Genomic DNA, 26,980 nt, shown 5'->3' on the forward strand with positions numbered 1-26,980 from the left:
AGTCAGGCCTCGTGTGACAAAAGTATCTTAATGACCCAATAAGTCTTCTGTAGTGAGTTGAGTCGACACCATCTTCATCTGCATCTTTCGACAGTTGCAGTCTTGGTTTTGCAGGTGTCGAAGTTGAGTTGCATTTTTCCATCTCAAATCTCTTGAGAATTTCTCCCGCATATCTTTTTTGATGCATCATCAAACCTTTACTACTTTTGTAATATTTGATGCCAAGGAAATATGAATTGTCACCCAGATTCGACATTTTGAATTCCTTGCTGAAATCACCTTTGAAGTCTTCGATCTCCTTCTTACAGCTACATGTTATTAACAAGCCATCGACATAGAGGCATAGTATAAGCAATTTACTAATACTTCTTCTTACATATACTGCATGTTCAATTGTGCACTTCACAAATTCCTTCTCCCTTAAGAAACTATGAATCTTCTTATTCCAAGCTCATGGAGCTTGTTTCAATCCATACAGGGCTTTATGAAGCCTGTACACCTTTCCCTCTTCGTCATGTTTCACAAACCCAACTAGTTATTTAACATAAATTTCTTCGTTTAAGGATCCATTTAGGAATGTAAACTTCACGTCCATCTGACATATGTGCCAACTGTTTATTTTTGCTAGACCAACAACCAACCTGATTGTTTCGATTCTAGCAACATGTGCAAAAACTTCATCGAAATCTATTCCTTCCTTTTGGAGAAATCCTTTCGCCACGAGCCTTGCTTTGTGTCGAGTAATTTCCCTTTTGGGATTCATTTTCATTTTTTATACCCACTTGACATCAATTGCCTTTTTGCCTTGAGGCAATTCAACAAGTGAGCAAGTATTGTTGTCTTCGATAGATTTTACTTCTTCCTTCATTGCTTTCACCCACTTCGAATCCTTCAATGCTTCAAATGTATTGATTGGTTCGACATCTGTGTAGAAAGCATAATGTACCAGCTTTCCTTTATCACCGACCACATCATTTGATGTAATCACAAAATCTTGCAACCTTGCTGGCATGTGTCTTGTTCTATGAGATCTGCTTGTACTTGGTTGGTATCTAACCTCCTCTTGTCGAACTTCTCTTTCGAATTTAGTTTCTGGTTCTTTCAGTAAGATTCCCACTTAATCTTTCTTGACATTTTTAGTCCAATCCCATTCTTTAAGCTCATCTATGATCACGTCCTTGTTGATCACTACTTGCTTATTCACTAGGTCGAATAACTTATAACCTCTAGTAGAATGATATCCTATTCAGATCATTTGACTCGACTTGTCATCAAGTTTTCTTCTCAACTGATCTGACACATGTCTATATGTTATAGATCCAAATACCTTCATATGACTAAAGCTAGGCTTTACACCAAACCAACATTCTTCTGAAGTAATTCCTTCTAGCTTCTTCGTTGGACATCTATTTAAAATGTATGTCGCAGTCGACATAGCTTCACCCTAAAATTCTTAGTAAATGTTTGTCTTTCAACATACTTCTCACCATATTCATGATGGTTCAATTCTTCCTTTCTGCAATTCCATTTTGTTGTGGAGTGTAGGGTGGCACCACCTCATACACAATCCCTTCTTTTTCACACAATGCATCAAATTATTTTGACACATACTCTCCACCGCCATCAGTTCTCAAAACTTTTAGCTTTCGACCACTTTGTCTTTCGACCATAGATTTAAACTGGGCAAATACCTCGATCACTTCACTTTTCTTCTTGATCAGATAAGTCCATAATTTTTAATTGAAATCATCTATAAATGTGACAAAGTATATGTTACCTCCATTCGAATCCACCTGGATTGGACCACATACATCAGAGTATATGACTTCAAGAATTGCCTTCGACTTGCTTCCTGCATCCTTGATGAAGTTGTTCTTGTGTCACTTCGCCTGCACACATTTCTTACATACCTCGTTTGAAATGTTAATTTCTGGCAGCCCTAAAACCATATTCTTTCTTTTCAAACCTCTGATGTCTTTGAAGTTAAGATGACCTAGTCGACAGTGCCACATCCATTCATCTCTGCTAGCTGCAATTGAAAGACACTTATGTTCCATCACATCGAGTTTGATCTTGAAGGTTCTATTTTGAGACATAAGAGCCTTCAAGATTAACCTTCCACTTGCGTCAACGAATCTCATCATCTTGTCTTTGATTGACACCTTGTAGTTCTTTTCGACCAACTGCCCAATGCTGAGCAAATTGCTCTTCATGCATGGTATGTACAACATATTGGAAATTAGTGACCTCTTGCCATTTTTCCTCATAATCAGAACGTCTCCAATACCTTCAGCTGCTAGAGTATTATCATTTGAGAATTTCACCATGTTCTTTATTGAGGAATTTATGTTGACAAACCAATATTTCCTTCCAGACATGTGTAATGAGTATCCTCAATCCAAGTACCATTGATCCTTAATTTTATCTTCATCACTTGTTGTGACCATTAGCAACATCTCTTCTTCTTCAGGTTTTGCAAACTTTGCATCACTTTCTTGATTCTCACGCTTCTCTAGATAATCACTCATATAATGACGGTTGCACCCCAAAATTTTCCCTCATATCTTTGCAAATGTCATTTTATTTCAAATAAATGACATATCTCAGTCGGTAAGGATTTGAGTGTAAGGCTTACGAAGTACGAGGTCCTGGGTTCGAATCTCACTTCTGACATTTTTCCCTTTTATTTGTTTCTAACTTTAGTTCTAACTTTATTTTCATTTATATTAAAAAATCACCAAAAAAAGTTTTTTTTATCATTTAATTATTATTTTCGTATTTATTTATTATGCATTTTTAAAATATTGTTTTTTCATTAAAATCTTTATTTTAGGTAAAAAGTAGTCAAAAATCCAAAAAATAAATAAAATCTTTTCAAATCAATTTATTTTTCAATCGAATTTTGCATAAACTCACAAAAAATTTCAGGTTCGTGATCTTGTTCACCAAGTTATGAATCGAATCTCAATCAATCTCAATTTTCAGAAATATTTCCAAATAAAGTGAATCACCTTTATTGTCAAACCCTAATTTACTTGTATAAATAACTAACAATTAATCCTTTTTTACAGGGTACAAACATGCACAACCTAACAATTTCCACATTCACTAACATTTTCACAATATTCTCCGTATAGTTTATTTTTCTCGCGCATATTGTTCATAGCCACCCTTAGACACATTTTTTCAACAAATATTCAATATCTTACCCACAAAGTAAGTATTCGGACAACAAGGTACAACAGAAAAGTGAGAGATTTTGGGTTGAAATGTGATTACCTTGCCCTCTAAGGCTAGAGGGCTATTTATAGGACAGTTCTGTAACGGTCGACTCCATATTTTGAGGGCCTATGCGTGATTTGCAGCCAGGAAACACGGAGAGCTGGTTGTTGTCGCACGCTCACGAAATGAACAGAGTCGCCACCAATATATTTATCCCAAAGAGGGAAAGGAATATCAAAAAACCTAAGATGAATAAGAATGAGGTCTTTCGACCAGAGATAGGGTACGGGAGTCGGTTACGCGAGGGGAAGGTACTAGCACCCCTCACGCCCATCGTACTCGATGGTATCCACCTATGTTTGTTGCTATCTAAAGGGTATCTAAATCTAAAGCTTAATTACTAAGGGAATGCATGCAAATGAAAGAAAAGAAACACGGGGAAAAAAAGGTTTATAAATAATTGTGCTCGCTTAGGCCCCGCGACCTAATGCCTACGTATCCTTTTCAGGAATCAGAGCGCCGTAGTTCGGCTCAATGTTTTTATTTGTTTTTGTGTTTTTTAGTGGACGGAGTTACATTCGCAATCTAGCATCAGGATAGCAGCTCGTTGAGTGGAGTTTTATGCGATACCTATATGCGATCGAAAGGAAGCAACGTGTCCTTTAAGAATGCCCTGAAGGCGATAGAGGGAAGAGAGTTTGAGTGTTTCGAGTGGAACCCTTAAGCAAGGGAGACTCGAGTTACTCTTTGGTTTGTGTCTTTTATGAAATTGGGAACTTACGCTCGAATGGTTCCCTTAAGCAAGGGAGATCCAAGCACTCGAATGATTCCCTTAAGCAAGGGAGATTCAAGCTTCCATTCCCTATTTAATGATTTTCACTTTTTTATTAATGTTTTTTTAGTATTTTCTTGGTATTTTTTATGGGGATTTAATTTGGATATTGTTAGGTGTTTTAAAGTTTGAAAAGGAAAAGAAACTAGCCTAAGTATGAAGGGAATTTCTACCTAATGTTATCATGGTTTCTACCTAAGGTTAGGAATAAAAGAATATGAAAATAAAGATCACAATTAGAAGCCAACAAGTAGGATACATGAAAATAGTACAAGAGCATGAAATAGAACAAGTCAAAATATAGCACAAAAGTGAATTAAAAGTACTATTATTTTTATGTTGATTTTTATGAGAGAAATTGAATTACAAGTCAAGTAAAAAGACTAAAAATAGCCTAAAAACTAATCTTTTTTATGATTATTTTTATATGTCAAAATTGTGCATCAAAGTTTAAGAATCATAGGAAAAATTAGTTTTTATCACCTAAAAGAAAAATGGTAAAAAGCTAAGAATAACCTAAAATTAAATAGTCTTAAAAGGATATACATGGGGTGAAATCTGAAATTATAGGTGCAAAGAACACATGGGGCGCAGGGCCCAAAGGTGATTATTGTTGCTGAGTTTGTTTACCAAAAAGAAAGCCCTGGGGGGTGTAAGATCAAAATGATGGTGCAAATAGCGGGCGCTGGGCCCAGCAGATTTTTGTTATAGATTTTCTTAGATGCCAAAAAAAGATGCAATGGGCCATAGGGGGTGTGAACAACATTTCGGCCCAGGATAATTTGTATTGATCTATTTGGTTTTATTTGTTATTAATAAAAAAACGAAATAAAACAAATAAATAAAAAAACGAAAATATGAAAGAGGGCGAAATTAGGGTTCATGTTTGCGTCGTTTGGCCTTGTCTCTCACTCTCGTTCTCTCATCTGAAGCTTCGCCGGAAATCGCTCCGCCGCGCCGGAGGCGGCAGAGTTTGCCCAAACCTCATAATGTACACCTCACATTGCTCGTCTCTCTACTCTCTTTCCAGTTCTCCACCTCAAATTCATAGACCTAAACTTAATCTCTCTGAATCCACACGAAAACCCTAGGTTGTACTAAAAGCTCAATTAAACGGTAATGGTGGCGAATTGAAGAGCGAGACCATGGGAAAATGTTCACGGATCGTTACTCTTTACAACAGTATCAAGAACAAGCAAAGAAGATGAAGAGTGAAGGCTCATAGAACTCACCTGAAATGAAGGTCACGGTTGTGTATTTGGCGAAATAAACGCGCGAAGCACTTCTATTCAGATAATCTATCTTACTCTACTCCTTCTTGCGCTATCTTCTTCTTCCAGATCCTGAATTTCTTCTTATTGCATTCTTGTGCGATGTTGTTTTGTTCTGATTATGTGAATTGTTGCAATACAGGTGTTGACGGACTTGATTGCCGGTTAAATGTGTTGATTCGAGGATGATGAAGAAGGAAGATTATGGCGTTCCTGCAGATTGATGCGTGAAGATGATGGAGAAGAGAATTGAGAGGAAGATGAAAATGATGAATTCTGTTGGGAGAGGATGAAGATGATGATATGTGAAGGCTGAGAAAAGGTGAAGAAGTTTGATGAAAATTGAAGAGATTGAAGATGATGAAGATGATGATGGAAGATGAGAAGTGAAGAAGGAATGGAAGTGGCCGCAAAGATGTGAAAGTGGTGGTGGTAATGAAGTGGAGAGTGTGAAGAGTTAGAGATGAAGATGATGAATGGTAGTGATGATGATGAAATGAGAATCTGTGGAGGTTTGATTGAAGATGAAGGTTATGTATTTTTGAGAGAGTGATGAAGAAAATGGTGGGAGAGAAGGGTGATTGAAGAAGTGAATTGTGGAAGTGAAGATGGGTGAAAGAAGAGAGCAACAATGGTGGAAGAGATTCTGATTTATAGAAGTGAGTTTTCTTCTGATTTCTGTTGAACTCTTCTCCTCTTTCTGTTGCCACTGATCTCTGTTCTTAATCCCTTGCAATTGATTTTCCATTATGCTTATAACTGAATCGGTTAGTGTTCTGTTTTGTTAGTTAGGAGTTAGTTAGACTCTGTTATAGGGTTGTTACAATTCTGTTGAAAGTTAGTTTGAAATTGTTTTGGGTTGTTATGACAGTTAGGATAGGTGGTCAAGTAAAAGTTTGTTAAAGGATTGGGAAGTTAGTTAGGGAGTTAGAATGGTAACTGTTTTGAAGTTAGAGGTTAGGGGCTGAAAATTGTGAAATTGTTGAAGTTCGTCAATATATTCTGAACTGAATTAAATGATGGTTAAAACAGTTAGGAAGAGGTTTAGAAATAGGTGAATTGATTGGTTACTTGAAGGCATAGGTTAGAAATGGTATGAAGTCATATTCTGTTTTGGTGGTTGGCTTTGTATGTATGGACGAATTGGATGGGGCAGTAGGGTTAACGTTTGAATTATGGATTGATTTTGCGTGATTGGAATATGAACTCAAAAGCTTATAGTTAGAATTTGGTTGGTTTGAATGGTATGGAACTGTTTTCATATGGATAAATGCTGAATTGAATAAAATGTATGTGGTTGGTTTTTTTTGACTATTTTGAATGTGTGGGTTCTGTTAGTGTTTAGGTTAATTGTTAGAATGCTAGAATTTTCTGTGATGGTGGATTTGTATTGGATTGGCATCTGAATATGATAGCAGGGCTGATATGGTTGTGATTCTGAATTGTATATGCTATTTTGGTTGCTGACTGAGTGTATGTTGTTTTTTCTTCAGGTGATACGCGATGATGCACTGCCATGTGAAACCAAGAATTCCACTATACATGATGATGAAGATCACCAAGGCTGATATCAAGACCAATTGCAAGTAGAAACGAATCCGGAAAAATCATTCAACTACTTTTCTTGTAACTGTTGTTGTTGTTGTGTTTGTACGGCTTTAATCTTGGGCCTGGATATGAAGAATTAATTGATGAACTTATGGCTGTATGTTATCCAAAAAGGCCATGTTTCTTGAATTTGTGAAGCTGGTAACATTTTCTTATATTTCTTGTAATGAGTAAGACCTATGCTGATTTGCACTTGAATTTTTGTGATAAATTATGAATTTTTGGTAGGGACCTTTATGAATGTATAATTGACTTTTTGAGATAAACATTGATCTTCATGAAAGTTCTTTCCATTTGCGCTTCAATTTTCTAAAAGGAAACAACATGAAACAACAGTGACGCGTATTGATCGAGATGGCTTTTGGTTCATAATTGAGTGAATGAAATAATGAGTGATATGTTCTCGGACGAACTTTCCAATGAATTCCAAGTCTTTTTTGTAAACCAATGGCGCAAGGAAATAATGAAACTTGAATCGATGAATATGATGAACTTAGTGATCTTGTAGATTACATTTTAAGCAAACCGAAATGAATGAATCTTCCTTTTTAGCATGCATTAGAGAACCTCGATCCAATATTCGAGTGCAAATCCACCCTATATCTCTTCGAATTCAAACTCTCATACTCACCATAAAGGCCTCACGCTTCCTTTGCTTGAAACGCCACAATGATCAGAATTTAATTGTCATACTCACCCCAAACTGGATATGAAACCCTAAGCTTTTCAAATCCTTGATCCTATGCCTATTTCAATAATGAATGATGCATGACGTGTTAGATGACCTAAAATACAAATGAATGAGATATGTAAGCCAATTAAGAATAAAATTAGATGGGCAAATTTTGGGGTGCAACAGCTGCCCCTATTTAATCGTCTTAAACCTGAAGGTGAGATTAGCGCTAGCCTTTCGAGCATTCAAGGTAGAAGAAGATTAAATACCAAGAGAACCCGAAAATTTGCCTGATGAAATACGGAATCCACTAGGGGTGAAAGTGATGTCAACTCCACTGAGGAAAAGAGTATCAACTCTGGGTTGAACAAATTAACTCTGGGTTAGAAATGAAATAAGCAGGGTTGAAAAAGGAAAGTGGGTCGACTTAGGGTCGAAGAATAAAGGGAATTCAACTCTGGGTTGGATAAGAGGTAACACAAGATATAGGCATCAACTCGAGGTTGAGAAAGAAAGTAAGAACATCAACTCTGGGTTGAAAAAGGAAAGATGAACAATCAGAAATAACCGTCAACTCTGGGTCGAGTGGGAAAGACAGGATATAACCGTCAACTCTGGGTTGAGAGGGAAATAAGAAAGGATGACCGTCAACTCTGGGTTGAGTGGGAAGGGACAACAGATAACCGTCAACTCTGGGTTGAGTGGGAAAATGAATCAATTCTGGATTGAATGAAAGACGATTATCAACTCTGGGTTGAGAAGTAAAAGATCAACTCTGGATTGAAAAAGGATAACCGTCAACTCTGGGTTGAGTGGGAAAAAGATCAACTCTGGGTTGAATAAAAGATAACCGTCAACTCTGGGTTGAGTGGGAAAAGGATAAAGGATGACCGTCAACTCTGGGTTGAGTGGGAAACACAAGCAATAACCGTTAACTCTGGGTTGAGTGGGAATAATCAATTCTGGATTGAATAAAGGATGGCCGTCAACTCTGGGTTGAGTGGGAAGGTGAAATGATAACCGTCAACTCTGAGTTGAGTGGGGGAAGACAAGAGATAACCGTCAACTCTGGGTTGAGTGGGAAAAGAAGAAATCAATTCTGGATTGAACAAAGGATAACCGTCAACTCTGGATTGAGTGGGAAAAAAGGTGACCGTCAACTCTGAGTTGAGTGGGAAAAGACAAGATAACCGTCAACTTTGGGTTGAGTGGGAAAGGGAAAGGATCAACTCTGGGTTGAAATAAAGGTAACCGTCAACTCTGGGTTGAGTGGGAAAGGAGAAAAATCAACTCTGGTTCGAATAAAAGATAACCGTCAACTCTGGGTTGAGTGGGAAAAGGATAAAAGATAACCGTCAACTCTGGGTTGAGTGGGGAAAGAAGAAGTCAATTTTGGATTGAATAAAGGATGACCGTCAACTCTGGGTTGAGTGGGAAGGGACAAAAGATAACCGTCAACTCTGGGTTGAGTGGGAAAAGAAATTAACAAAGAATAACCGTCAACTCTGGGTGAGAGGGAAAAACAAAAGATAACCGTCAACTCTGGGTTGAGTGGGAAAAGACAAGAGATAACCGTCAACTCTGGGTTGAGTGGGAAAGGAGAAAAGATAATGACCAATGTCCGTCAACTCTAGGTGAGAGGGAAAAGGACAAAAGATAACCGTCAACTCTGGGTTGAGTGGGAAAAGAGAAGTCAATTCTGGATTGAATAAAATATATCCGTCAACTCTGGGTGAGAGGGAGAAGAAAAATGATGATCGTCAACTCTGGGTTGAGTGGGAAAATATAATTAACTCGGGGTTAAAAGATGAAAGGAAAGTCAACTCTGGGTTGAACACAAAAACATCAACTCTAGGTTGAAGAAAGATGAACATGATTGACTTTGGGAGATGACACCACAATGGTAACTCTGAGTGATCCAGTGGAATATCAATTGAATGCTCGTCGGGAATTCATCTGATGAATAACTTGACTTATGCTTCATATGCAATGTTTGATTTATTTTATGCACTTCTGGAGATGCAATGTTATGGATTTTACATGCAGTGTACTGATTGATCAGGGTTTCTGCTTTGTGTGGAATAGATTAGGTGGAGTTCTGAAACTCTGCTTGAGAATCAAGGTGGGGTGGATGCCCCTGATTTATTGATGATTGGATTATGTGGGAGAAATACCAATGAGAATGCAGTGATATGTATGATTCATGTATGACTATGAATGGAAAGATTTGTTTCCGGGATGTAAGGAGTGGATGGAGGATGCCTTTACGGAAAGGTTGTTTCTTGAAGGATAGAACTTGTGAAGGTGTTGGGCTTGACTCCTCGACACCTATCTCGATATCTGACACTTGATTGAAGATGAAGAGATGAATTATTACTAGCTTGCCCCAGCTTGTATGATCTTTTGATGTAGGACTTTGATAATGCTTGAATAATGGAGATTTGCAATGGTCTGCCCCAGTGTTGATCATGGAATGAATGCCCCAGATTGAAAGGAACTATTCCACTTAATGGATTCTTCAAATATTTTCTCAGTGGATGACCAACCTTTGCCTTTGTAAGACTACTCGATGGAATTTCAATGTTGAACTTTCCTTGGTATCAAGTACTTACTTTCTAATTAGAGACGATTCTGTTTTGAAAGGGATAATGAGAATGCAATGCACATGTTAATCTCAAAAGAAAAGTTTTATTTGTCAAAACGTTTACTGATACTAACACAAGTGACACAGCAACATTAGGAGTCAGTTTGACATGATTTCACAGTTTGTATGTTTTCGGAACGAACCCTGCTTCAATTAGGACTTTTTAGGGTTGTAACGTGGCCGGGTTCACGGTTTAAGAAACAAAGGATAAAGGCTCAAGTTCTACTTAACCCACCCCTTCTTCGTGATGTTCTCCAGTCCTATGTTCAGCTAGTTTGACACGAGTATTCACCTTTCAGGAAGGATTATGATGGATGAGGATCTTTGTAGCTTTGATGGAGGTGGCAGTCACCCTTTGGTGCTTTCGTTGATGATTATAACAACTTGTCCCTTGGAGGAATTTTGTTCTTGTTCTTTTATTTTGCTTTCCCTAAGTTTTGCCTGGACATAAAGTTTCTTTTGATTTTGGTTTTCGTTGTCCAGCGGGATATGCCCTAATTTTTGCTTTAGTCATTTGCTTCAAAACTTTTATTTTTTCCCTTTTTTTTGACTTAGTGGGCTATTGTTTCTTTCTCTTTTTTTTTATCATGATTCGTAACTTTCTTTTCATCATATTTTTTTTGTCTCGTACGGGAACAAGTTGTATGACTTTTGTGATTGACTTGAGGAAAAGGTTGTGACTGCCTTCTTCTCAGTAGATGAGAGACATCCATTGTGGATTGTGCTCTTCTTCTTTTGTTGTGAGAGGTGTATTATGATTGATCCTCTGATGGAATACCTGAAAGTTGAATGCTCGGTCGCACTAACTGAAGACTACCCTGCCCCTGGTTAAGATTGAGGGTTTTGTATTATTATTTTTGAAAAGAAACTACTACTCCTTAGGCTCAAAGGGTTTGACGAGGGTTTCACTCCCTTATAACTCCGGTGTTTAGGAATTGAAATAATGCATGTACATCGTCAGCAGGATCTTTGTTCCAAAAGCATACAATTAGTAGTTCATGTATTTTTGATTTTCATCATTCTCCTTTTTTAGTTGCTTAAGACAAATGAGTTGAATATCAATGAACATAATGACAAAGATGAAATGATTTGAGAAAAACATGTATATTACATTATTTTTATTTATTCAAACAGAATGAGTTTCTTACAATGAGAAGTACTTGATAACATCGAAAGTAATACAAGTAAAAATGCTTGAGAAATCTAAACAATGACAAGCTTGGCCTTATTCTGATGCGAATGAAATGTTCTCTGACAAACACAAAGTCTTTAGGCTCCACTTGTGGAAGGTTCCCTCATGAGGAGGCATGGGGTTCTTTGATAGTAGCTTGATCTTGTTCAGAATTCTCCGTGATTCTTTGTCTATGAGCTCTTGTCAGATATGGACGTCGAGGAATCTTGTCTAATCTGATGGAGAGGGGGAATGTAAGAGTTTTGGTAACCATGGATGCACATGCATGAATGCAAAAATGTTACTGAAGATGCCAATGTATCATAACTCAGAATCAAGGATCAAGGCCTCTTGGATAACAGCTTCTCATGGTCAATAAGATATGGTCGAATCCTCCAGATTCAGAGGTTCGACGTTGCTTTCTGGATAAATAGCTTGTGCATAAGTCAAATAAGGTTGAACCCTCCAGATTCAGAGGTTCGACGTTGATTCTGATAGATAACTGATGTAGAACTTCTGTATAAGTCAAATGGGGTCGAATCCTCCAGATTCAGAGGTTCGACGTTGATTCTGATATATAACTAATGTAGAACTTCTGTATAAGTCAAATGAGGTCGAATCCTCCAGATTCAGAGGTTCGACGCTGATTCTTATATATAACTAATGTAGAACTTCTGTATAAGTCAAATGTCCCAGGATCAAAGGTTCGACGCCTTTTATAAAATAGCAGAAATCCGGGTATGATGAAGGTCAAGTTTCCTGCCCCATCCCAATCTCACGGGTATGTAGTCTAGACACGGACAAGTGGTCCCTAATGGTCACTAGGGTCTACAGTTCCCATGTGGTACAAAGTGTTTGAGGCAACAAGCGTGCCAGACACAGTGTTCCATGAAAGAACCTCGCCCAGTTGTGGTACCCCATGTCAAGCTCGATCATAGCAAGCGCTACGGGAGTCAACATGAGCATCCACGCTAATCCTATGTGTCACTGGCCTGGGTAGTGGGCCTTTTACCTCACAAAAACCCCCTTCCTGCAAAACAAAGCAGAAAAATATGTGGCCCCCACGGGGGCCCATAATATAGTCCAGAATGCGAGAAAATAAACATGATATGCAAGCAATAAATAGACATGATATGCAAGCATAAAATAAATGACGCGAAGCATAAGCAATATATAAGCACACCCAATAAACAAACAAACAAACAAAGGCTAGGATCGACTCGCTAATTACGGACCCACAATAGGTCTATCACGTCCCCAGCAGAGTCGCCAACTGTCGCACGCTCGCGAAATGAACAGAGTCGCCACCAATATATTTATCCCAAAGAGGGAAAGGAATATCAGAAAACCTAAGATGAATAAGAATGAGGTCTTTCGACCAGAGATAGGGTACAGGAGTCGGTTACGCGAGGGGAAGGTACTAGCACCCCTCACGCCCATCGTACTCGATGGTATCCACCTATGTTTGTTGCTATCTAAAGGGTGTATAAATCTAAAGCTTAATTACTAAGGGGATGCATGCAAATGAAAGAAAAGAAACACGGGAAAAAAAAAGGTTTATAAATAATTGTGCTCGCTTAGGCCCCGCGACCTAATGCCTACGTATCCTTTTCAGGAATCAGAGCGCCGTAGTTCGGCTCAATGTTTTTATTTGTTTTTGTGTTTTTTAGTGGACGGAGTTACATTCGCAATCTAGCATCAGGATAGCAGCTCGTTGAGTGGAGTTTTATGCGATACCTATATGCGATCGAAAGGAAGCAACGTGTCCTTTAAGAATGCCCTGAAGGCGATAGAGAGAAGAGAGTTTGAGTGTTTCGAGTGGAACCCTTAAGCAAGGGAGACTCGAGTTACTCTTTGGTTTGTGTCTTTTATGAAATTGGGAACTTACGCTCGAATGGTTCCCTTAAGCAAGGGAGATCCAAGCACTCGAATGATTCCCTTAAGCAAGGGAGATTCAAGCTTCCATTCCCTATTTAATGATTTTCACTTTTTTATTAATGTTTTTTTAGTATTTTCTTGGTATTTTTTATGGGGATTTAATTTGGATATTGTTAGGTGTTTTAAAGTTTGAAAAGGAAAAGAAACTAGCCTAAGTATGAAGGGAATTTCTACCTAATGTTATCATGGTTTCTACCTAAGGTTAGGAATAAAAGAATATGAAAATAAAGATCACAATTAGAAGCCAACAAGTAGGATACATGAAAATAGTACAAGAGCATGAAATAGAACAAGTCAAAATATAGCACAAAAGTGAATTAAAAGTACTATTATTTTTATGTTGATTTTTATGAGAGAAATTGAATTACAAGTCAAGTAAAAAGACTAAAAATAGCCTAAAAACTAATATTTTTTATGATTATTTTTATATGTCAAAATTGTGCATCAAAGTCTAAGAATGATAGGAAAAATTAGTTTTTATAACCTAAAATAAAAATGGTAAAAAGCTAAGAATAACCTAAAATTAAATAGTCTTAAAAGGATATACATGGGGTGAAATCTGAAATTATAGGTGCAAAGAACACATGGGGCGCAGGGCCCAAAGGTGATTATTGTTGCTGAGTTTGTTTACCAAAAAGAAAGCCCCGAGGGGTGTAAGATCAAAATGATGGTGCAAATAGCGGGCGCTGGGCCTAGCAGATTTTTGTTATAGATTTTCTTAGATGCCAAAAAAGATGCAATGGGCCATAGGGGGTGTGAACAGCATTTCGGCCCAGGATAATTTGTATTGATCTATTTGATTTTATTTGTTATTAATAAAAAAACGAAATAAAATAAATAAATAAAAAACGAAAATATGAAAGAGGGCGAAATTAGGGTTCATGTTTACGCCGTTTGGCCTTGTCTCTCACTCTCGTTCTCTCATCTGAAGCTTCGCCGGAAATCGCTCCGCCGCGCCGGAGGCGGCGAAGTTTGCCCAACCCTCATAATGTACACCTCACCTTGCTCGTCTCTCTACTCTCTTTCCAGTTCTCCACCTCAAATTCATAGACCTAAACTTAATCTCTCTGAATCCATACGAAAACCCTAGGTTGTACTAAAAGCTCAATTAAACGGTAATGGTGGCGAATTGAAGAGCGAGACCATGGGGAAATGTTCACGGATCGTTACTCTTTACAACAGTATTCAGAACAAGCAAAGAAGATGAAGAGTGAAGGCTCATAGAACTCACCTGAAATGAAGGTCGCGGTTGTGTATTTGGCGAAGTAAACGCGCGAAGCACTTCTATTCAGATAATCTCTCTTGCTCTACTCCTTCTTGCGCTATCTTCTTCTTCCAGATCCTGAATTTCTTCTTATTGCATTCTTGTGCGATGTTGTTTTGTTCTGATTGTGTGAATTGTTGCAATACAGGTGTTGACGGACTTGATTGCCGGTTAAATGTGTTGATTCGAGGATGATGAAGAAGGAAGATTATGGCGTTCCTGCAGATTGATGCGTGAAGATGATGGAGAATTGAGAGGAAGATGAAAATGATGAATTCTATTGGGAGAGGATGAAGATGATGATATGTGAAGGCTGAGAAAAGGTGAGGAAGTTTGATGAAGATTGAAGAGATTGAAGATGGTGAAGATGATGATGGAAGGTGAGAAGTGAAGAAGGAATGGAAGTGGCCGCAAAGATGTGAAAGTGGTGGTGGTAATGAAGTGGAGAGTGTGAAGAGTTAGAGATGAAGATGATGAATGGTGGTGATGATGATGAAATGAGAATCTGTGGAGGTTTGATTGAAGATGAAGGTTATGTATTTTTGAGATAGTGATGAAGAAAATGGTGGGAGAGAAGGGTGATTGAAGAAGTGAATTGTGGAAGTGAAGATGGGTGAAAGAAGAGAGCAACAATGGTGGAAGAGATTCTGATTTATAGAAGTGAGTTTTCTTCTGATTTCTGTTGAACTCTTCTCCTCTTTCTGTTTCCACTGATCTCTGTTCTTAATCCCTTGCAATTGCTTTTCTGTTATGCTTATAACTGAATCGGTTAGTGTTCTGTTCGGTTAGTTAGGAGTTAGTTAGACTCTGTTATAGGGTTGTTACAATTCTGTTGAAAGTTAGTTTGAAATTGTTTTGGGTTGTTATGACAGTTAGGATAGGTGGTCAAGTAAAAGTTTGTTAAAGGTTTGGGAAGTTAGTTAGGGAGTTAGAATGGTAACTGTTTTGAAGTTAGAGGTTAGGGGCTGAAAATTGTGAAATTGTTGAAGTTCGTCAATATATTCTGAACTGAATTAAATGATGGTTAAAACAATTAGGAAGAGGTTTAGAAATAGGTGAATTGATTGGTTACTTGAAGGCATAGGTTAGAAATGGTATGAAGTCAGTTCTGTTTTGGTGGTTGGCTTTGTATGTATGGACGAATTGGATGGGGCAGCAGGGTTAACGTTTGAATTATGGCTTGATTTTGCGTGATTGGAATATGAACTCAAAAGCTTATAGTTAAAATTTGGTTGGTTTGAATGGTATGGAACTGTTTTCATATGGATAAATGCTGAATTGAATAAAATATATGTGGTTGGTTTTTTTTTGAATATTTTGAATGTGTGGGTTCTGTTAGTGTTTAGGTTAATTGTTAGAATGCTAGAATTTTCTGTGATGGTGGATTTGTATTGGATTGGCATCTGAATATGATAGCAGGGCTGATATGGTTGTGATTCTGAATTGTATATGCTATTTTGGTTGCTAACTGAGTGTATGTTGTTTTTTCTTCAGGTGATATGCGATGATGCACTGCCATGTGAAACCAAGAATTCCACTATACATGATGATGAAGATCACCAAGGCTGATATCAAGACCAATTGCAAGTAGAAACGAATCCGGAAAAATCATTCAACTACTTTTCTTGTAACTGTTTTTGTTGTGTTTGTACGGCTTTAATCTTGGGCCTGGATATGAAGAATTAATTGATGAACTTATGGCTGTATGTTATCCAAAAAGGCCATGTTTCTTGAATTTGTGAAGCTGGTAACATTTTCTTATATTTCTTTCAATTTCTTGTAATGAGTAAGACCTATGCTGATTTGCACTTGAATTTTTGTGATAAATTATGAATTTTTGGTAGGGACCTTTATGAATGTATAATTGACTTTTTGAGATAAACATTGATCTTAATGAAAGTTCTTTCCATTTGCGCTTCAATTTTCTAAAAGGAAACAACATGAAACAACTGTGACGTGTATTGATCGAGATGGCTTTCGGTTCATAATTGAGTGAATGAAATAATGAGTGATATGTTCTCGGACGAACTTTTAAATGAATTCCAAGTCTTTTTTGTAAACCAATGGCGCAAGGAAATAATGAAACTTGAATCGATGAATATGATGAACTTAGTGATCTTGTAGATTACATTTTAAGCAAACCGAAATGAATGAATCTTCCTTTTTAGCATGCATTAGAGAACCTCGATCCAATCTTTGAGTGCAAATCCACCCTATATCTCTTCGAATTCAAACTCTCATACTCAGCATAAAGGCCTCACGCTTCCTTTGCTTGAAACGCCACAACGATCAGAATTTAATTGTCATACTCACCCCAAACTGGATATGAAACCCTAAGCTTTTCAAATCCTTGATCCTATGCCTATTTCAATAATGAATGATGCATGACGCGTTAGATGACCTAAAATACAAATGAATGAGATATGTAAGCCAATTAAGAATAAAATTAGATGGGCAAATTTTGGGGTGCAACAGCTGTTGCCGAGCACGAAGCTTCAACATGCTCAGTTCTAGCTTGCTATTGCCCGAAACGTGTCCAGAAAGGCTATCGCGTGTTTGGGCTATAACGCATTGGGCCAAAGAGTAGATTTGGCCAATTTGGATAATTGGGCCAGTCCGGAACAGGATCCCCCAAAGTCGCTGCTTCCGGTCGTGGAAGTAACGACTTAAAGGAAATCGGGCAAGGGAGCTTTGTCGGGGAAAGAGTACCTGGTGTCTCCATTCGGAACAAGAAGGCACGGGGAGAGGGACGGTTGGTCGAGAGCCTGGAGGTGTGGTGTTTGGGAGCCAGCCATTTGTGGTACGTGTCGTATTTAATGTGCAATGATGGCTAGGCTAGCCGTAGGTTCCTAGGGTTATTGATGACTCTCCCACTTACAGGAGTCACGCGCGGTACATGCGACATTTTGGGCGCCTATAAGTGCTTCAAATCATCTCTCGTTTTGAACTTTTCACGCCTATTTCCTATGCATTTCCTTTGCCGTTGCTTACCGCCTCCTTCGCCATGGCGTTTCAGCAGCTTCAGTTTTTGTTTTCATCAGAATCTTAATCGTAAGTTCCTACCTTTACTTCCTTCTGCTTTTCGTATTTTTTGTTGATTGTTTAGAGATAGATAGAAGGTGGTTAGGGTAGGATTTATCATAACTTAGATGTGAGCTTCATAGCTTGTTGGTGGTTGACGGTGGAGAAGGTTGGCTTCTTCATCGTTGACGGTTGCGAATCGCAAGTTCTTCATTGTGGATCTAGTTTTTCGCTTCAAATTTTAGGGGTTTCGCGTTTTACGTGCATTTTGTTGTTGCATTTTCCTTAATGCGTTTTTAGATTATATTCTGGAATTATTGCCCTAGGGGCTATATGCATGTATAGCTCGGGTGAGTTTGAGCGGTATTTCGTTGAATACGGACTCTTCAAGGAGGGCCATGGTCGGGGATTCTCCGTCCTTTGATCGTTTATGTGCCCTTTTACTTGAATAGTGGTGGAAGGATGAATTTGATTGTGCTGCCGAATTCAATTTTCTCCCCTGCTTTTCAGGTGATTATGGTCGATCAAGGACATCCTTCAACTTTGGGTTCGTCGTCGGCTACGATGCCGGTTCAATGTGGGATACCTCCGGATTCCTGGGTGCTTGATGAGGTGATTGAGTCAGAGAGTTACTTTGTCGAGGACCTCTCAGATATCTATTTGGCTATCGGGGGGTATGTGGACCCGAAGGGGGACGTGAATAGGAATGGTTGGACCGTTTTTGTCCCTGGCTCGGACGACCAGGTGTGCGACGTCTATATTCCCGATCACATACCTATGTATGAGGTGGTTTTTCGGGAGATGGGTTTCCAGGTGCCTTTCACTGACTTTCAGACTTCTGTGTTCAACCATCTGGAATTAGCGCCTAGCCAGCTTCATCTGAACGCGATCGCTTTCCTCCGGACATTTGAGACGACCTACTCCTTTCTGAAGATCGCAGCGACCACTTCGTTAATTTTTTATTGTTTTTGTGTGCAACAGAAAGTTGTCAGTGGTCGGTTTAGCTGGGTGTCCCTAAAGCAATCGAAAAAGCTGTTCAAGTCGTACTCCGATTCTCTAAAAAATTACAAAACGTGTTTCTTCCTCATTCGTCCTCAGTTGAGGGAAGCCTGAGACTCTGTCTTTTCTTGGGAGCCGACTTTGGACGTGAATGACCGTTCGGTCCTTAATGACATAGGGGAGCATGTGACTACGAGGAAGCCAAGGTTTAGGTTCTTCTGGTCGCAGGACCATTTTGCTTATGGCACCGACCAGTATATTACCAGGATCGGTAGTTTGGATGCGGATGGGCGGAAAGATTTTGTTGTCCTTCGGGATTTCGTGCGGGGCCTTCCTCCGATCACGAAGCTTGACCAATTGGGGAGGCCACTGGTCAAAGAGGAATGTAAGAGCAAGGTCTGCGCCTCATTCGGTCTTTGATTGAGCGAACTTCTGTTGATCAAGCTCTGGAAGATGCTGACTGGATAATTGTCATGCAAGAAGAGCTAAATAAGTTTACAAGGAATGATGTTTGGGATCTGGTTCCAAGACCTAAAGGATTTAATATCATTAGAACTAAGTAGGTCTTCAGAAACAAGCTGAGTGAGAAAGGTGAAGTCATCAGAAACGAAGCCAGACTGGTTGCTCAGGGCTATAGTCAGCAAGAAGGCATTGACTATACAGAAACCTTTGCACCAGTGGCCAATGTAATACGGTGGGAGAACTGACTTTTTGAATTGTGCGGATAGCAAGAGTCGCCACCGACTTTTATTTTATCAAATTTATAGAAAGGCTAAAAGAATAGGAAAAAAAACCTTTTTTGAAAGAGATTGAGTTTGGGGGGTAAGTTATACAAAGGGAAGGTGTAAGCATCCTTTGTATCCATGGTTATCCATGGGCTCTTAATTACTTAGCTCACTTGTTTGTTTGAATTGTTTGAAAAGTGTCGTGTGTGAATAGAAAAATTTTTGTTTAAGGACTTTAGCTTGTAAATAAGCGTAGCCTTTTTGAATTGATTTGAAAAAGGGTGTGAAAAGTAATTTGAGTTTGAATGTAGCAAGCAATTAGAAGCACCTACCCTAAGTTTAAGTCTTTCTTGTTCTTTAAGTCTTTACTTATGCGATAGTACTATCCATACCATTTGAGGGTAGGTAGTCCTATACATTGGATGTGCGGGTCATCGAAGGGTCATCGAATCGTCATAAAGACTATCCATACCATAAAGAGGGTAGGAAGTCCTATGAGATGTGAATAGTCATAAAGGAAACTTGTAGGGATACCTTAGCGTTTGAAGGGACTATCATCATTTAATCGAAGGCAACTCGAGGGACAAGATCATTTATCGTAGACAACTCGAAGGGACTATGATCTTTCATTCCGAAGGGACAATGATGATTTCGAATCGTAGGCAGCAGGTGCTAAGGTATCCCGACGCTTCGAGGGACTTGAATATTTGATCGAGAAGGCAACCAAAAGGGGGAACCCTAAAGGTGAGTGTGTGTAGCAATTATGTGTGTTATGTTCAGATATTTATCTTTGAGTTAGCGATCTAACGGTTGTTTTTAGTCTTGCCACTCCCTAATTTACTAACCACGCAATAAATATTGTGCAGGAATTAAAGTACGGAAAGTAAAGACCTACGCTATTACAAGTTTAGGGATGGGGGATTTACAATAAACACCTGTAGGGGGTATGCGGAAAGTAAAGACGGAAATTAAAATCCTATTTAACTATTACATTCCAAAAGATATTTAAATAAATAACAACTCGGACCAACGTCGAAGTTTTTGATAAACCTGAAAAAACGAGAACGGAAAATTGGATTAGTGCGGGAATGAACTATTTATCAGAACTTTAATTAATTATCGGGTTAAATCCTAATTAACTAATTGATTGAAACAATTATTGATGCAATTATTAAAAAAAATCGGGCGTTCGATTAAAAATGATAATTACCACAATAAAACATTATTATTAGTTAATATGATTTTTTAGAAAAATAATTAATCAATAGTTAATAAAAGAAATAGTTTTTAGAAAAGGGAATTATGTAATTAAAAAATTGGAAAACTTAGCTTCGGATCCTATGTGGGCGCCTCCTGAAGATGTATCATAGGCATGAGCTTCCTGGCCCTTCAGATCAGATTTCGCAGGGGATCTGTTGGCTGACGACCGAGAGTGTACCGTGGATGTGCGTTAGCCCTCCGCATAGGATCTGAGAACAAGGGACACTAAAAAATAGTTAAAAATAAATTAACGTGGACTGGGTTCGAACCCACGCTTCAGTGGTTGCATTTCCTTCTCCCTTGCCATGTGCGCTGCAGGTTTAATCATTTATTGTATACAATTCAAATAATATATGTGAAACATAATTCAAATGGAAATTCAAAACAAAAGTCAAGTGTGGGCCCCGTCTGTTCACGCGTGAGCCAATGAAAGCTGGAGAGAGGAACGTGAATCTTTGACTGGCCAATGGATAATCATGAAAAAGCCACGCGTGTGAGTCAAAAAGTCCCCTCCACTGTTCATCATCTTCAACCTTTTTCCTGCGGAATTTTTTTATGGAATTTGCTTTGGAATTTCCTGCGGATTCTTCATGGATATTGCTGGAAAACACAAACACTAAAAATCACGTTAAACATGAATCTAATAACACCCAGGTCACCTAAATCGACCCTCTTGAGTCCAACGATGGCATTATTTTTGTCCAAAAACGTTTGCATCCATGGATACGATGCAACGCATGCTTGGAGCCATAAGAATGGTGTACCTCCTTCCACACGTTAAAGCTTCATACTAATGATTCTATCATGGCTTCAAAGATGTTCACGAGATGCTTGTATTCGCTGTTATGAGCCTCCACCTTCGATCTCAACTTACCCCTTGGTGCCTTAGGAAGAGCTTTGAGCGATTGGCTTGGACTGGAAGTGGCTGTATGGTATAGTTTTTGCTTGTCCTAACTTTTGAAACCTTTGAAGTTTTTGAATGTGTGTGGGAGGCTAGGGTTTTCAATTTCGTCCCTCTGCTTCTGAATGTCTCAAGTATATATAAGGGATCCTTTTAGGGTTAGAATATGGCTTGATTGGTAGAAGAAAGATTCAAAAAGATTTTATTCAATTTTGTATAGAATCTTTCTTGTTTTAAATTCCAATTCTATTTTTGTGCCATTATTATCACGTGTTTAGTGCCCTTAAGATTGATTGGAATAAAATCAAAATATTGGGAAATTTAATCATGCAATCTTTTTTCTATTAAATTATAATTTTCTTTGATTTAATTTTGAATAATTTCAAAACTAAATGAAATAAAATCATAAAATAAATGAGAAATAGATATGGGCCTCTTGCAAGCTTAATAATCATGTGGGAATCTCAAAATTATAGGCCCATTATCAAAAAGTACAAAATTCCTCACTTAGGTTTTCATGCATTTCCTCAAAATCGACCAACTTGTGCAAGCCATAACTCATTCAATATTTGTCATATGGGGATGATCTAGGACTTTTTGGAAATCCCAAGATGTAATCTACAAGCCACTTTGGAACCTTTTTTGCATTTGAGAATTTTATCTTGAAGATATGACTCCTGACAAAAAACAACTTTTTGCGAGCTTCTTAGAAGGACCTATAATGTTTTGACTTATATCTCATAGGCGGAAGCATTTCTTGACCTTGGGCCCAACATCAAAGTTGTAGAGAATTGAATTTCCTTGAGAATGAGCTTTGGTTGGGAAATTTATGATAAAGTATGAGAGAGATATGATCAGTCAAAGTTGGGTTGACTTTTTCCTAGAATCCCTAAATTAGAAACTTGGACTTTTGATGATTTCTGAGCTCTCCTTGATGAATCATGATCAAACCTTGATCAAATGATGAATGTGACTTCAAAATATTGATTTTGACCAAAAATTAGGAGTTTTGATTGTACTTTGACCATAGTTGACCTTTAGGTCAAACTAGTCGACTGTTGTCCATTTGAGTAGTTGACTGGTCAAACTTGTGAGTCAGAGCTTGAAACTTGGCATGAGGATCCTTTGAGGCAGGTGAAAGGCCATGAGGTCCACTTGAGGTGTCAGAACCTGATTTTACTTTGAGAGAAGCAAAACCCTAGTTGTGGGTTGTTTGTTTAGGAGAGTGTGCATCCAACTAAGTCTTGAGCTTTTGATACTTGGATGAGTTTTGTATGGAATCATGGTGGGCAAATTTTGGGGTATGACAGCCAGGTTAGAATTTATTCGTTTATTAATTTCATTTGCCACTCAGAATAACATCACTCTGTATCAGATGGATGTTAAGAGTGCCTTTTTAAATGGTTATATAGATGAAGAAGTATATGTCCACCAAACTCCTGGTTTTGAAGACTCTAAGTCTCTAGAGCATGTTTTCAAACTTAAGAAATCATTATACTGTTTGAAGCAAGCTCCTAGAGCTTGGTATGAAAGATTAAGTTTTTTCCTTCTGGATAATGGTTTCACTAGAGGAAAAGTAGACACAACTCTCTTCTGTAAAACCTTTAAAAAGGATATTTTAATTTGCCAAATTTATGTTGATGATATTATATTTGGAACATCTAATGCTACACTTGGAAAGGAGTTTGCTAAGTCTATGCAGGCAGAATTTGAGATGAGCATGGTGGGAGAACTAAAGTACTTCCTAGGCATTCAGATCAATCAAACTTCTGAATGGAACTTATGTTCATCAGACCAAGTATGTCAAAGAGCTTCTGAAGAAGTTCAACTTATCTAAAATCAAAGAAGCAAAGACTCCAATGCATCCAACATGTGTATTAGGTAAGGATGAGGTAATCAAGAAGGTAGATCAGAAGATCTACAGAGGTATGATAGGATCTTTTCTATATCTAACTGCCTCTAGACCTGATATTTTATTTAGTGTATACTTGTGTGCTAGATTCCAATCAGATCCTAGAGAGTCTCACTTAACTGTTGTTAAGAGAATTCTTAGATATCTGAAAGGTACTACTAACGTTGGTTTAGTCTACAGAAGATCTAAAGAATACAACTTAGTAGGATATTGTGATGCTGATTACGCTGGAGATAGAGTTGAAAGGAAAAGTACTTCTGGAAGCTGTCAGTTTCTGGGTAGTCACCTGATCTCCTGGTACAGCAAGAAGCAAGCTACCATTGCACTCTCTACTACAGAAGCAGAATATGTTGCTGCTGCTGGATGTAGTACACAGATGCTCTGGATGAAAAGTCATCTAGAAGACTATCAGATATATGAGAGTAACATTCCTATATTCTGTGATAATACTTTTGCTATTTGTTTATCTAAGAATCCTATTTTACATTCCAAAGCTAAACATATTGAGATTAAATATCACTTCATCAGGGATTATGTTCAGAAGGGTGTTCTTTCTTTAAACTTTTGTGGATACAAAACATCAGTGGGCTGATATCTTTACAAAACCCCTTGCTGAAGATAGGTTTAAGTTCATTCTGAAGAACATCAGTATGGATTTATGCCCAGAATGAAGGTGTGAGAAGATCTGATATATGGATTAGATTTGAAATGCTTATTCATTTTCTTATCAAATGTTCTGGTTATGTTTGATCATTTAGATACTCTGATTCTGTTATTTCTAACGTTTCATATGTCTAAGTATGATCCAGAACTTCTGTTAGATCAAAACAGCTGTCACCAGCTATTCCAAATGATGACCACGTGTTCATTCTGAAGGGACAAGCATGCGTGCAGTTGATGAGACGTCGCCCTAGGTAACTGTGCAAATCTTTTCAAGTCTCACGCTTTCTCCATTGACGTCATTCAGCATTAAATGTGATTGATTCTCTGCATTCTGTAACTGTTCACATTCAGAATTTCATTGCATTTTGTTTCGCGTCTGTGGCTATTTAAACACATCTCATATTCTTTTTCCCTCTTTTCACGCATTCATCATCTCTTCGTTTATGCATTTCCGCCTCTTTTTCTCTCTTTTCAAAAACCCTAAAGTTAAGAAACCCAAAAATCTCAATTGTGCTTCAATGGCTTCTTCATCTAAGCAACAAATTGGTTCGTCTTCTCAACAACAAAATCAAGATCAACAGCAACAACAACTTGTTCCACAGAAGACTTGTTTGATTCCTTTGGATGAGTTAGAAGTTATCTGTGAAATGATGGTTGATTTTGATAACTTGGATGCACATGACATTCATCGGACGGATGACATGATTTTTCAACGATGGCAAGCATTCTTCTATGGTTTGTCTGGACCAGTTTATCCAGATTTGGTCAAAGAATTTTGGGTTCATGCAACAGTCATGCCTAAAGCTATTCTTTCTATCGTTCATGGCGAATTGTTCTCCATTACTGAGAATCTGTTAAGAAAACTGCTTGGTTTGGAAACTGTTGAAGGTGTTTCTGGAGCAGTTATAGGAAGAGCAAATTAGGATGATGTGTATGCAGAAATCTTCAAGTCTGGAAAAGAATCTACAGAAATCAAGGAACTGAAGTCTCCTTACAGAATATGGGCTAAGATTATTCTGGATTGCATCTATCATAAAAAGGCAACTGTTTCTCCAAACTATGTTAACAAGGACCAACAATACATTCTGTATTGTATTGGTAAACAAGAAAAGGTGGATCTTCCTTTCATCATTTTCAATCACATGCGGAATCATGTGAAAGAATCTAGAGAAGAAGCCAGATTGAAGAATCCTAAGTACAAGAGAAACATTATTCCTTTTGGAAGAATCATTACAGATCTTCTGGTTCAAACCAAGATTGTTGAGGATCTGGAGAAAGCTGGAATTATCAAGGATATCTTTGCAACAAGTGGAAGCACTATGAATGCTAACACTCTAAAGAAGATGTGCTTAATTCAGACCATTGGTGCTACTCCCAGAGTGGACACTGAAGTTTTGACTAGAAAAGCTCCCACTCTGGATGACTTTGAGTTGTTCTTCAGAAATGAACATCCAGATGTTGTTGTCCGCTACATAGCTATGTGTAAGGAGGAAGGCTCTGAATATGATCCTATATGGATAAGCAAGCAAAAGCTTGCCACTACAGTTGATCAAGCTCCAGAAGCAGAGAAAGAAAGAAGGACGAAAATAAAGTTAGACCAACCTGAAAGAAGGAAAGATAAGAAAGAGAAGAGAGAAGAAAAGAAAGAAGACAAGAAAGAAGAAATGAAGGAAGAGAAGAAGGAAAAGAAGAAGGAAAAGAAGAAGGAAGAACAGAAGGAAACAAGGAAGGAAGAGAAGCAGAAGGAGAAGAAGAGGGAGACTATTGGAGAAGGACTTGCCAGGCCTCAGAAGAAGAAAAATCTTCAGGTATCGTTATTTCTGAACCTGGTTCTGCCCCTGTTTTAATTTCAAATAATGTATCAACAGAAGCTCCACCTAAATTTTCACCAGAAAAAGCCACTCCTCCTCCAACCACAAATATCTCTAACCCTCCTTCTTCACCCAAGTCTAAAGGCAAATAGCCTATTCTTGATTCTGAACCTCCTGCTTCTGAACAAATTCTTGACCCAACACCTCTAAACACTATTATTCCTCCTCACGCCATAATTTCCACTTCTCAACCTCCTCCACATTCTAACTATGAACCTGTTGACACTGCTGTGTTCTTCAACCTCTCCTCACCAGAATCTTCATTTTTTGATTCCTTCAAGCGCCTCATGCTCTCCTATAAACCTAAAAACAAACCATCTTTTGACCCCATTGTCGTAGTCTTAGACTTAAACAATGAAGCTGAATTCTCTCTCCAACCATCCTCTTCAAACACATCTTTTGTGCTTGATAGAGAACCTCAACTCTATACTTTCTTTCACCCAGAAAAACCAATCTCATCTCTAAATCCAAACACTCAAATCTCACCTCCTAGAACAAACCCTCCAAAATCTTCTGTTGATGCATGTTTCGATTCATTAAATAACAAGGTCAGGACAGGTTTAGAAGTTCTGAAGGTTGCTCATGACTCCAAGTTGGATCATGTAGCTGCTGGAAAGCTTTGGACAACTTTCTTTGATGAGGTACAGGTTGAATTTCTGGATCTCCAGAAAGATTGCTTACTGATGTTCCTAGTCCTGCTGGACTCTTCTTGGAGTACATTCCTGGAATCTACTACCATCCTATCACTGAATGGAAGCCTCTAGAAGAGAAGTTTTTCGTTGATGAGATGGAAGTTGATAACTATTTGGCTTTGGTTGTTTGGAAGCCACATCCATACAAAGTTCTGACTGGAGATTTTCAGCTGCTATTCAACTGGTTCAGAGAGAATCCTTTAGAAGCTCATCCTGACTTGGTGTATCCTCAAGTTGAGTATCCTCCAGAAGTTGAGATTCCAGTGTTTAGAGAGCATTTTGGTGAAGAAATTCATGCTGAGGAAAATCAAGA

General features: G+C 38.2%; 1 protein-coding gene across 1 annotated transcript; it reads left to right on the plus strand.

The window, feature by feature from the left end:
* Positions 1 to 24,622: 24,622 nt before the first annotated feature.
* Positions 24,623 to 25,027, plus strand: LOC131640532 (uncharacterized). Its single transcript, XM_058910932.1, has one exon. The coding sequence runs from the start codon at positions 24,623 to 24,625 to the stop codon at positions 25,025 to 25,027; it is 405 nt and encodes a 134-aa protein (XP_058766915.1).
* The last annotated feature ends 1,953 nt before the right edge of the window (positions 25,028 to 26,980 follow it).

Source organism: Vicia villosa, unplaced genomic scaffold (genome assembly GCF_029867415.1).
Source record: "Vicia villosa cultivar HV-30 ecotype Madison, WI unplaced genomic scaffold, Vvil1.0 ctg.003184F_1_1, whole genome shotgun sequence".
Taxonomy (NCBI): Eukaryota; Viridiplantae; Streptophyta; class Magnoliopsida; order Fabales; family Fabaceae; genus Vicia; species Vicia villosa.